The sequence below is a fragment of the Drosophila mauritiana genome, chromosome X (genome assembly GCF_004382145.1).
Source record: "Drosophila mauritiana strain mau12 chromosome X, ASM438214v1, whole genome shotgun sequence".
NCBI classification, from domain to species: Eukaryota; Metazoa; Arthropoda; class Insecta; order Diptera; family Drosophilidae; genus Drosophila; species Drosophila mauritiana.
This window is the reverse complement of record NC_046672.1, coordinates 20,918,290-20,930,855: the sequence shown is the minus strand read 5'-3', so window position 1 is coordinate 20,930,855 and position 12,566 is coordinate 20,918,290. Positions and strand designations below refer to the sequence as shown.

The 12,566-nt window shown below is 44.3% G+C and overlaps 2 protein-coding genes across 2 annotated transcripts; both read left to right on the top strand.

Moving 5' to 3' along the window:
- The first annotated feature begins 1,259 nt into the window (after window positions 1–1,259).
- LOC117147939 lies at window positions 1,260–2,119 on the top strand. The gene is made up of 3 exons (XM_033315084.1): window positions 1,260–1,638; window positions 1,695–1,836; window positions 1,908–2,119. The coding sequence occupies exons 1-3, from the start codon at window positions 1,298–1,300 to the stop codon at window positions 1,938–1,940; spliced, it is 516 nt and encodes a 171-aa protein (XP_033170975.1). The 5' UTR covers window positions 1,260–1,297; the 3' UTR covers window positions 1,941–2,119.
- Window positions 2,120–9,433: 7,314 nt separating this feature from the next.
- Window positions 9,434–10,292, top strand: LOC117147942. The gene is made up of 3 exons (XM_033315087.1): window positions 9,434–9,812; window positions 9,869–10,010; window positions 10,082–10,292. Exons 1-3 carry the CDS (start codon window positions 9,472–9,474, stop codon window positions 10,112–10,114), a joined length of 516 nt encoding a protein of 171 aa, XP_033170978.1. The 5' UTR covers window positions 9,434–9,471; the 3' UTR covers window positions 10,115–10,292.
- The last annotated feature ends 2,274 nt before the right edge of the window (window positions 10,293–12,566 follow it).

Sequence of the window (12,566 nt, the reverse complement as noted above, 5' to 3'; positions counted from 1 at the left end):
GAATCGTCCAAAAGTAGCTCCTCCGACGCGAGGGTAGATCTAACCGCAATTAAGACTCCTCCTCCCCGTCTGGAGGGACGGTCAAACCTATATATAGTGTACATACCTGGGAAGACTTCGGAGTTGAGTATCTCCGGCTTTAACCAAGTCTCTGTGAGCACTATAATATGGGATGCAAATGAAAGACTATCACAAAACAATTTGATTAATTTGCTACGCAAGCCTCTAACATTTTGATAGGAGATAGTAAGATTTGTTGTTAGTTTTTTGAAGAGGCGGATGGTGCAGTTGTCTGGCCACGTGAGGGAAGTTTAATTCCCACAGGCACCTTTTTCTTATTTTTGATCTTAGCTTCAAACTCTTTTACCACCATACTATCCGGCCAAAAATCACCCGAACATATGGTCGAAAAGAGCTCGTTTGGGACAGTTATCTTGAAAGATGATATGTCCCTAGCGTAAGAGAAATTAAATTTTTCCACTTTTATATTATCGGCTTTTGTTTTGTCTTGTATATAAGACAATACATCCGACGATGTTTGATCAGGGGAAAGCCGAGAAACAAAAATTTGTTTCTTTAGTGGAACCACCGCGAGGGGTTTTGGCGCTGCAGATTGTATTTCTGAAGCGCCAACTTGTGCCGGTAGTCCGGACTCAATGTTCCCTTGTGGTGGTAAACTTATCGAGACAGGTGGAATCACTGGTTGAGAAATCAGTGCAGACAATTCTCCTGTGTACAGAGACCGGAGCTGATCCGATCCAAGGATGACATCGACTGGTGGGCAGAACGTTGGGTCTGCCCAAGGAAGCTCGCAGATATGCTTCCACGTCGAAGATGATGGGAGTGAGGATGTCGCGAGTTGAGATAAACGAGACGAAATTCGAGAGGTTGGCCCGAATGTCGAGAGCGCAGCTTGATATGTTCGCTGATGGCAAGTATTGTAGATCCAGTGTCCAAGGGCAGCCTGCACATTGTAGTCGTCGATGACGTCAGCAAGGATGGATTTTTTAGATTATATTTAGCAACTAGTCATCTTAGCATTTAATTATAACTTTTTCATTGCATTTACAAAAAAAAAACATTCAAATTTTTCTTTAACTCAGCTACAGATGAGTGGGATAAATATAACTTAAATATAATTAATATAATATAATAATTATATAATATAATGTACTTTTGTATATTTATTGAATGCAACCCTGCATTCGGTAGCCCTGCCTACTTTTGACATTTGGCTTTGCTCTGTCCCTATAGAATTCAGTGCAAATCTAGAAGCCGTACCGGAGAAACCATTTTCATGTCACAACGGAACTTCAAGATGTCGAATCCGAACAACGAAACCGATTCCTATTTTCTCCGTGAATTCCCGCATTTGGTGCAGCCTCAGATTCCGCGTGGATTTAATCAGGGGATGCGCAATCAGTCTACCCAGACTAAGACTTCGCCATCCAAGACAGCGAATAAGTCTATCCAGACGGAACCTGTCACTGATGACAACGTGCAAGCTAGGGTGATCGCAATGCTGACAGGATTGGACTCGATCTTGGACTTGCAGCTGCGTAGCAGAAGTCCTTCGTCCGAAGAGCACCAGCGCCTAAATGAGATGTTGACCGGCCACAACTGCGTTTTGCTGCGCGAGTGAGTTCAAGTGATTAGTGGTGAGAGTTCTGACCTAAAGTTTATGGTTTCATCAGAGTCCTGGAGTCAAGGAAGCGAAGGCTTCCCGCGGACGACCTAACCGGGCTTCTAACTACAATACTAGAGCGAAATCCAGATGGGAAACCGCTGCCTAAGCGGCAGAAGCTGGAGCGCCAGGAAGAAGCGTCCTCAGAGGAGGTAAACAAGTCTCACGATCAATCATGTTCATTCTACACAGATTCAATCATACATACTACGTATCTTTTCAGACAACAGAAGATTGGGAATCTGAACCATTCTAACTTGGAAAAGTCGATGAGTTAACGACAAAATGATTGGACAGTCAACTGAGCAGGTCAGATTCAACATTTGCAGGCAACATGCTAAAGAAAGAAAAACATTTAAAAATGCAGATAGCTTTGAATTTGTAAGACTTGTATCGAAACAGCTGTATACTAATTGCTTACAAATAAAAACCGCCAGTTACTGTTTAGTTTATGTTGTTGGTTAATTTCAGCCGCTTGAAATGATTATTTATGTACGTATTTATTGAGAGGCAAAATGTGACTAAACTAAAGCTTCGGCTCTGCACACGCCATACGATTATGCTAGCTTAAGGCCACGCGCGCAATCAAAAGGCGTTGCACGAGGAAGGCGCCTCTAGTCGATAGCAACGGGACATGGTGTCGGACCGACTTGGGACAAGCGGAGGTATTCGCTGCGCACCTCGCCGAGCGATTTCAACCATTCAAGCTTGCCAGCTTGCAACAGGTTGAAGAAACTCAGGACCAGCTGAACCAAGCGCTTCAAATGGATATGCCAATCACGCCGTTTGAACCCTGCGAGGTAGCCGAAGTCATGGTGCGCCAGAGTAACAACAAAGCACCTGGACATGACGTCATCTGCAACGCCACATAGAAGGCCCTGCCCAGACAAGCGATCCTCTACATAACGTTGGTTTTCAACGCTATTGTGAGGTTGCAATACTTCCCTTATCAGTGGAAGCTCGGGATAATCACCATGATCCACAAACCTGGCAAGCCGGAAAGGGAGCCCGCCTCCTACCGGCCGATCAGTCTCCTCCCTTCAATTTCGAAGGTGTTTGAGAGACTGATTGCTGTCCGGATTGTAAGGATTATGGAAGCCCAGGGGATTACCCCTGAGCACCAGTTCGGTTTCCGCGCTGGCCACTGTACTGTCGAGCAGCTCCATCGAGTCGTCGAGCAAATTCTGACGGCCTACGACAGTAAGGAATATTGTAACAGCCTCTTCTTGGACATTCGAGAAGCGTTTGATCGAGTGTGGCACATTGGACTCCAACTGAAAATCAAGCAGACGCTGCCTGCTCCATATTTTGGGCTGCTAAAATCGTACCTGGAAGGAAGGAGGTTCGCTGTGCGCTTTCATTCAGCAATTTCCACCGAGCACAACGTGGCAGCTGGTGTTCCACAAGGTAGTGTCCTCGGCCCCCTGCTCTACTGCCTGTATAGCCACGACATGCCGCAGCCGGATGTAAGCCTTTACGGGAAATCTATGTTGGCCGCATTTGCCGATGACGTGTGCGTCACCTACAGGTCCCGATGCGAGCACGACGCAGCCGATGGTATCCAGGACTTTGCATACCGGTTCTCGGAATGGGCAAGACGTTGGAACATTGGCATCAATAGCAGTAAATCCAACAACGTCTGCTTTACTTTAAAGCGGAGAACGCCACCGCCCGTCTACATCGAGGAAGCCCCCGTACCACAGCCGAACGCAGCAAAGTACCGAAAGGAGTGCTTCTGGATCGCAGACTCACATTTTCCAAGCATGTGACCGACATCAGAACGCGCCTACGTGCTAAGGTGGCGAAGCACTACTGGCTACTTTGTTCGCGCAGTAAATTGTCGCTATCCAACAAGCTGACAATTTACAAACAGATCTTAGCACCAAACTGGAAGTATGGGTGCCAAATCTGGGGCTTGGCATGCGACAGCCAAATCAAAAGAATCCAGGCTATTCAAAATAAGGTAGCAAGACTTATCACCGGCTGCGAGTGGTTTGTTCGAAACACCACTCTGCACAGAGACCTGAAACTAGCAACGGTTTTTGACGAAATAAACCAGCACTCGAGCAGATACCATGACAGGCTGGAGCGCCACAGAAATCGGCTGGCCAGCGCTCTAAATAGATCTCGCCCACCAAGGAGGCTCAATAGAAGGCAACCGAGGGATCTCATTACCCGATCTCCTTTGACAAGGGTCCGCAGAAGCTGACGCTTATCTTAAATCCTATTTGTTATATGTGATTGTTATGTAATTCTAGTTAAATTACTGTAAATTTGAAAAAGCTAAAAGGGCCGGCGAGCCCAAAATGGGCTGAATTAATAGATAAGAAGGACACAAAGGGGCTTCATGACTTCCCCGTATGCCTTAATAAATAAATTAATTAAAAAAAAAAAAAAAAAAAAAAAAAAAAAAAAAAAAAAAAAAAAACTTTCGCCAGGAAAGTTATGTAGAGTTGTGGGCTTTACTGTTCGATCCTACGTGTTGACATCGAAACTTGGAGATACGTTGGCCAGTCGGTGTACCCAGCCAAGACGGACCTTTCCACCACAGTCGCTGCTCCAGAAGCTTTGACGGATGAAGTCCTCGAGAATCACAATCAGCAAGATTGTCTTCCGTGCGAACATGGTTCCAGCAGTTGCGGGGAAAGTCGCTCAGCATCTCAGCCGTTCGTTGCAGACGTAGGTGTTCCAACGTCGTGAGGGAACTGAAAGCCAGTGTAGCACATTTTCTGAATCTGTCCAGCAGCTGAAAAGAGGAATTGTTAGTGAATTATTTGGACAAGAGTAAGCAATCGAGAGAGCAGTAAGGCAGCATTTAGCTCCAAACCTGGAATCGATACGGGCTTGATCGGAACCACCCGAGTTTTGGAGGCAACAAGGGTGACTCGAAAACTGCATCCAACTGCAACTCGAGCGTAGACCGGTAGTCGCCATAGGCGTGTGTGGATGCGTCGGCGAATCCGTGCAGCTGATCGTCTCGAAATGGTGACGCAATATACCGTGGGACTTGGCATTGCCATCTATCTTCTTTAGGCAATGATTTCAGGAGACGCCAAATTTTGGATCTCCATTTGCGTAGTTTGAATTTGCCTTTGTCCAAGAGTCCAATAAGCTCATCCTTTACAATCATAAGGTCCTCGAAGGTGTTGTACCCTGTTGGAATATCGTCCACATAGGCATCGTGCAGAAGTGCGTGGACTGCTGCAGGGTACTCTTGGCGAGTTGCTTAAGAACTCGAACAGCCAAAAAAGGAAACGGTGCCAATCCGTAAGTCACCGTCATTAGGCGAAAATTAAGCAGAGGTTCATTCTCAGTCTTGTGCCAAACAATGCGTTGAAAATTGGTGTTCGGCTTGAAGATTTGAATTCCGCGAAACATCTTCTCTATATCTACGCACAGAACATATTGGTGCTGCTGGAAACGTAGACAAACGCCAAGAAGATCGCCTTGAATCGGTTGACCAATATGAAGTCTTTCATTGAGCGGTATTCCAGAGCTTTCCTTTCCAGATCCATCAAAAACTACAAGACATTTGGTAGTCAGGCTGTCCAGTATCTGGGAACACATCAACCAGAGCCGATGTCAGTTGCTCCATGTGTCCACGTTGGAAGTAGTCGTCCAGGAAAGCTTCGTACTGCTGCTTCAATTCTGGATACCGACGAAAATAGCGTTCCAGCGAGAACAGGCGATTGATGGCCTGTGGCAAGGTCGATTCAATAGGCGGTGCCGTCTCTTAGAAAGGGCACTCGACGACATAAACCCCGACCGTCGAGCGCTTATGGGTGGCAGCAAAATGACGCTCTGTAGGATCGTTAGCGTCCAAGAGAGCCTGGTTGGATTGAATGCTGTCCATCCAACCGACCGAGGGGCGCTGCCGTGTATCGTACGGCTCGATTCGCGAGAAGATATAGACGCGATATAAAAAATAGAATAGGAACGAGGAAATGAATATAATGTGGAATAACTATGTTAAATATTAGTGTTAGTAGGATCTAATTATGTAATAGAAAAGATAAAATCGATTGCTTTAATAGCGGCAGAGAGTCAAGATTACAGATAATAGGATAAAGTCTATTATAGTCAGAACATAAAACTCTGTAAGGGTCATGCAACTCATAATTAGATCTACAATGATTTAAGATAAGGGGTATATAGTTTCTAGTGAACCTACTTGGAACCGAGAAGTTAAGCCGACTAATCAAGTCGGGACTCTCAACATCCCCACGAATAAGCTTACAAATAAAAACTGTTCCAAGCACTAGGTTAACTAGGGATGGTAAATTAATTAAAAGTAGTCTACTGGAATAAGGAGGTAATATATGGTTTGCATCCCAATTTAGGCGATTCAATGCGGTCCGAGTGGACTGCGTATTGTGGACTCCAAACAGGAGTCCGGAGTAAATAAGGTTTTAGTCAAGTAAGGGTCATCAAATTCCTTAGACCACCTTTTTATAAAACCAAGCACACCCCTGGCCTTATTGACAATAGACGAAATATGGTCAGAAAATTTTAGTTTTGGGTCCAGAAGAACACCAAGATCATCAACTCGTGTTATTCTGTCCAGAGAGCACCCACTTAGAGTGTAAGTCGTGCGTATTGGGTTGGCACGACAAAAGGTCATAACTTTACACTTGGAGCCATTTAAGTTTAATATGTTATCACGGCACCATATTTGAAAGCTCTCTAGATCGGATTGTAAGTCCAAATGGCGCGAAATGTCCTTGTGCTGGAGGCATAATTTAACATCGTCTGCGTACATAAGTACACGCGAATGTTTTATTACTAAAGTGAGGTCGTTAATAAATAAGGTAAAAAGAAGCGGACCAAGATGGCTCCCTGGTCACCGGATGTGACTCGGAGAATACAAGATAGAGAATTTTTAAAGAGGACTTGTTGTGTCCTGCCATTCAGATAGCTTGACATCCAATTTAGAAGATCAACAGGGAAAGCTTATAGATCAAGTTTCCTTACTAGAAGGTAATGATTAACAGAGTCAAATGCTTTACTAAAGTCAGTGTACATGACATCTGTTTAAAGATTATTTTTGAAACCATGTATTACGAAAGAAGTTAGCTCCAAGAGGTTCGTGGTTGTAGATCTGCGTTTCATAAAACCGTGTTGACACGGTGATATGATTGCTCTACAAAGGTGCTGCAAATGGGAGTGATAACATTTTCAAAAAGTTTTGGGATAGCCGACAATTTAGAGATTCCTCTGTAATTGCTTGCATCCAGTTTGCTACCTTTTTTATGAAGAGGAATCACAAAGGACTCCTTCCATATATGAGGGAATTGTGAAGATTCCAAAGATAAGGTAAACAGTTTCAGTAGAGGCTTGCACAAGGCTTCCGCACAGAATCTGAGCACACAGCCAGGGATTCCATCGGGACCTGGCGAATAGACCGGTTTAACACGCTGAAGATCGTTAAGCAGTGAGCTTTCGTTTATAGTGGGGCAAAATATTAGATTCGACTTAGATACCGCATAAGAGTATGGCTGTTCGGAATGAGGTAAAGTTGAATATGTTGTTTGAAAAAACTTGACGAATAGATCGGCTATTGCCTGATCCGATGTAACCGTAGTGTTTTCAAAAATTAGCGAGGAAGGGTAAGAACTTGTTTTTCGCTTAGTGCTAACGAAATTATAAAACTGTTTCGGATCCTGTGCAAACTGGAACTTACAACGGTTTAAATAATTTTTGTAGCACTGAGCATTAAGCACGGTAAAGTTTAACCGAGCGCTTAAATATTTACAAAGGATGGACTGAGAACCGGTATTTTTAAATTTTGTATAAAGTCTGGACTTTACGTTTCTTAGGTGTGTCAACTCTTTATTAAACCAAGGAGGTTTAGAGATTGACGGATAGTACATCGGAACACAAGAGTCAAAAAATGATTTAATTGCGGTATAAAACATATTAATCGCATCCGCCATTATGTTGCAGGAGTAAAGATCGGACCAATTAAAGCCAGCTATAAAATTGTTTAACCTCCGAAAATTTGCCTTTCGAAAACAGTGAATTCGCTTGTTGACTTCTCTGATTTTACTTTTACTACGGTACCTATGTCGATTGTCACCTCGAAAGAAGGATGATATGGAGCTTCAGGTTGAGTAAGAGGTGCTCTGGACAGAAACACACTTTCAGGACTTGATTCAAGACATAGATCCAACAGTCGACCAAGAGAGTATATAATTAAGAGAGAATATAATTAAATTGCAAGGGATAAGTCGAGCAAGCCGTCAATAAAGTCATGGTGTGCTAAAGGGAGAAGGATATTCGATTTTCTTCTGGGGACCACGTTGTGCCAGGTATTTTAAAATCACCTAGAACTACCAATTGGTCCCTGTCAGAAAGTTTATTCAAGATGGACTGGATAGCGGACAGATGATTCTGATATTCCGGGAATTCAGAAGATGGCGGAATATAGGAGCACGTAATATAAACTGATCTGTCGGAAAAAGACAGCTTTACATATACGAATTCCGAGTTACGGGAATCGTCCAAAAGTAGCTCCTCCGACGCGAGGGTAGATCTAACCGCAATTAAGACTCCTCCTCCCCGTCTGGAGGGACGGTCAAACCTATATATAGTGTACATACCTGGGAAGACTTCGGAGTTGAGTATCTCCGGCTTTAACCAAGTCTCTGTGAGCACTATAATATGGGATGCAAATGAAAGACTATCACAAAACAATTTGATTAATTTGCTACGCAAGCCTCTAACATTTTGATAGGAGATAGTAAGATTTGTTGTTAGTTTTTTGAAGAGGCGGATGGTGCAGTTGTCTGGCCACGTGAGGGAAGTTTAATTCCCACAGGCACCTTTTTCTTATTTTTGATCTTAGCTTCAAACTCTTTTACCACCATACTATCCGGCCAAAAATCACCCGAACATATGGTCGAAAAGAGCTCGTTTGGGACAGTTATCTTGAAAGATATGTCCCTAGCGTAAGAGAAATTAAATTTTTCCACTTTTATATTATCGGCTTTTGTTTTGTCTTGTATATAAGACAATACATCCGACGATGTTTGATCAGGGGAAAGCCGAGAAACAAAAATTTGTTTCTTTAGTGGAACCACCGCGAGGGGTTTTGGCGCTGCAGATTGTATTTCTGAAGCGCCAACTTGTGCCGGTAGTCCGGACTCAATGTTCCCTTGTGGTGGTAAACTAATCGAGACAGGTGGAATCACTGGTTGAGAAATCAGTGCAGACAATTCTCCTGTGTACAGCGACCGGAGCTGATCCGATCCAAGGATGACATCGACTGGTGGGCAGAACGTTGGGTCTGCCCAAGGAAGCTCGCAGATATGCTTCCACGTCGAAGATGATGGGAGTGAGGATGTCGCGAGTTGAGATAAACGAGACGAAATTCGAGAGGTTGGCCCGAATGTCGAGAGCGCAGCTTGATATGTTCGCTGATGGCAAGTATTGTAGATCCAGTGTCCAAGGGCAGCCTGCACATTGTAGTCGTCGATGACGTCAGCAAGGATGGATTTTTTAGATTATATTTAGCAACTAGTCATCTTAGCATTTAATTATAACTTTTTCATTGCATTTACAAAAAAAAAACATTCAAATTTTTCTTTAACTCAGCTACAGATGAGTGGGATAAATATAACTTAAATATAATTAATATAATATAATAATTATATAATATAATGTACTTTTGTATATTTATTGAATGCAACCCTGCATTCGGTAGCCCTGCCTACTTTTGACATTTGGCTTTGCTCTGTCCCTATAGAATTCAGTGCAAATCTAGAAGCCGTACCGGAGAAACCATTTTCATGTCACAACGGAACTTCAAGATGTCGAATCCGAACAACGAAACCGATTCCTATTTTCTCCGTGAATTCCCGCATTTGGTGCAGCCTCAGATTCCGCGTGGATTTAATCAGGGGATGCGCAATCAGTCTACCCAGACTAAGACTTCGCCATCCAAGACAGCGAATAAGTCTACCCAGACGGAACCTGTCACTGATGACAACGTGCAAGCTAGGGTGATCGCAATGCTGACAGGATTGGACTCGATCTTGGACTTGCAGCTGCGTAGCAGAAGTCCTTCGTCCGAAGAGCACCAGCGCCTAAATGAGATGTTGACCGGCCACAACTGCGTTTTGCTGCGCGAGTGAGTTCAAGTGATTAGTGGTGAGAGTTCTGACCTAAAGTTTATGGTTTCATCAGAGTCCTGGAGTCAAGGAAGCGAAGGCTTCCCGCGGACGACCTAACCGGGCTTCTAACTACAATACTAGAGCGAAATCCAGATGGGAAACCGCTGCCTAAGCGGCAGAAGCCGGAGCGCCAGGAAGAAGCGTCCTCAGAGGAGGTAAACAAGTCTCACGATCAATCATGTTCATTCTACACAGATTCAATCATACATACTACGTATCTTTTCAGACAACAGAAGATTGGGAATCTGAACCATTCTAACTTGGAAAAGTCGATGAGTTAACGACAAAATGATTGGACAGTCAACTGAGCAGGTCAGATTCAACATTTGCAGGCAACATGCAAAAGAAAGAAAAACATTTAAAAATGCAGAAAGCTTTGAATTTGTAAGACTTGTATCGAAACAGCTGTATACTAATTGCTTACAAATAAAAACCGCCAGTTACTGTTTAGTTTATGTTGTTGGTTAATTTCAGCCGCTTGAAATGATTATTTATGTACGTATTTATTGAGAGGCAAAATGTGACTAAACTAAAGCTTCGGCTCTGCACACGCCATACGATTATGCTAGCTTAAGATGTTAAGTGACAGTTAGGACAGTTAGGGTCAAAGCAATGTAATGTAAACAAAAGATAAAGGGTGCCTTGTCCGCGCGCATACAGGGTGTTTTGTTCCCTTAAACAGTTATTCGGCACAGAGACAGCGCAGCAATTTTGGCAATAGGGCGTTTATATGAGAAGTCTTCAACGTTCCGACCCGGCTCCTTGAGTACTTCCAGTGTGTCGATCCTCAGATTGCCGGTTTCCAAACGCCATTTTGTACGTTCCTGAAGAGATGTCAGCTATTCCATGTGCCACCGTTTCCAGAAACCTTGGACCATGGCTTGCAGCTGAGTCCACATCTCCAATCGATTGACTTGCATATCCAGGCGACAGGAATAATGCAATGCAGTGTTCGGAGATCCAGTCCAAAAAATGAGCAGGCGGATCCAAAGAATTATCTCGGGAATTCAGGAGAGCTTATTGTTAGGTCCTCCTCAAACGTTAGAGCCTTGGATCCAAGTATCCGTGTTATATGGAGCTTAAGTGAGCGAACACCACCTTCCCACATCCCTCCAAAATGGGAAGCAGATGGGGGTATAAAGTAGAAGAAGAATCCTGCTAATTCCTTATCTTTGGCTTGCTGAATGGCCAGGCGTCTTCCAGGGTTTGCTTGCCTCCATGAAATGTGGTTCCGTTGTCCGAATAAAGGTCAGTAGGCTTCGTTTGGCGGGCGAGGAATCGTTGTTGGGCTGCTTTGGAAGTCTTTGTAGTTAGATCACTAACATCCTCGATATGGACTGCCTTTGTGGTAAGACACACGGAAATATAAAACCATGCCTTTCCGGTGCGTGGAGTTCGTCCTCGGGATTCCTTGAGGGCGATCGTATAAGCGTAATCCAACCCTGTATGTTGAAGGCCTAGCCGCTGCTTTCTCGAGAAATAGCTAGCTCTGATCTGGTAGCCATGATCTGGTTACTGGCGCCTTTGCGTTAAAGAAAGCAGCGTTTGCATTAGAAGACAGATTTTCTGATGAGATTGCGGCTCCCCGAGTCCAGTACTGTTGACGGAGATTAGTAAGCTTTGCATCAACTCCAGTGTGAAGATGGGAGACATGAAAATGTAGAACGAGTAGTCCAGCTAGTAACGAATCCTCGGGTATCCGAATAGGGTGCTTGGCATTGTAGTTTAGCGTAGATTGATCGATTCTTCCACCGATTCGCATTATTCCAAAATCAACCTGGAAGGGAGAGAACCGGATTAGATGCGATTTAGGGTTAAGATGGCGTCGATTCTTTAGCTGGGAATATTCTCTGGCAACGAATTTATTTTACACATGTCGAATGAGTCGGCGTTGTGCGGCCAGCAGCTCTTCAGAAGTGAGGAATGGTGAAGAATTCCTTTGGTGCAATCGAAGAGTGTGAATGAAGCGATAACAATAACTAGATATCCTTATAAGACGCGTCCAGGTTGAGTATTTGTGTACGAGTAACTCGTTGATACTTTCGCCAGGAAAGTTATGTAGAGTTGTGGGCTTTACTGTTCGATCCTACGTGTTGACATCGAAACTTGGAGATACGTTGGCCACTCGGTGTACCCAGCCAAGACGGACCTTTCCACCACAGTCGCTGCTCCAGAAGCTTTGACGGATGAAGTCCTCGAGAATCACAATCAGCAAGATTGTCTTCCGTGCGAACATGGTTCCAGCAGTTGCGGGGAAAGTCGCTCAGCATCTCAGCCGTTCGGTTGCAGACGTAGGTGTTCCAACGTCGTGAGGGAACTGAAAGCCAGTGTAGCACATTTTCTGAATCTGTCCAGCAGCTGAAAAGAGGAATTGTTAGTGAATTATTTGGACAAGAGTAAGCAATCGAGAGAGCAGTAAGGCAGCATTTAGCTCCAAACCTGGAATCGATACGGGCTTGATCGGAACCACCCGAGTTTTGGAGGCAACAAGGGTGACTCGAAAACTGCATCCAACTGCAACTCGAGCGTAGACCGGTAGTCGCCATAGGCGTGTGTGGATGCGTCGGCGAATCCGTGCAGCTGATCGTCTCGAAATGGTGACGCAATATACCGTGGGACTTGGCATTGCCATCTATCTTCTTTAGGCAATGATTTCAGGAGACGCCAAATTTTGGATCTCCATTTGCGTAGTTTGAATTTGCCTTTGTCCA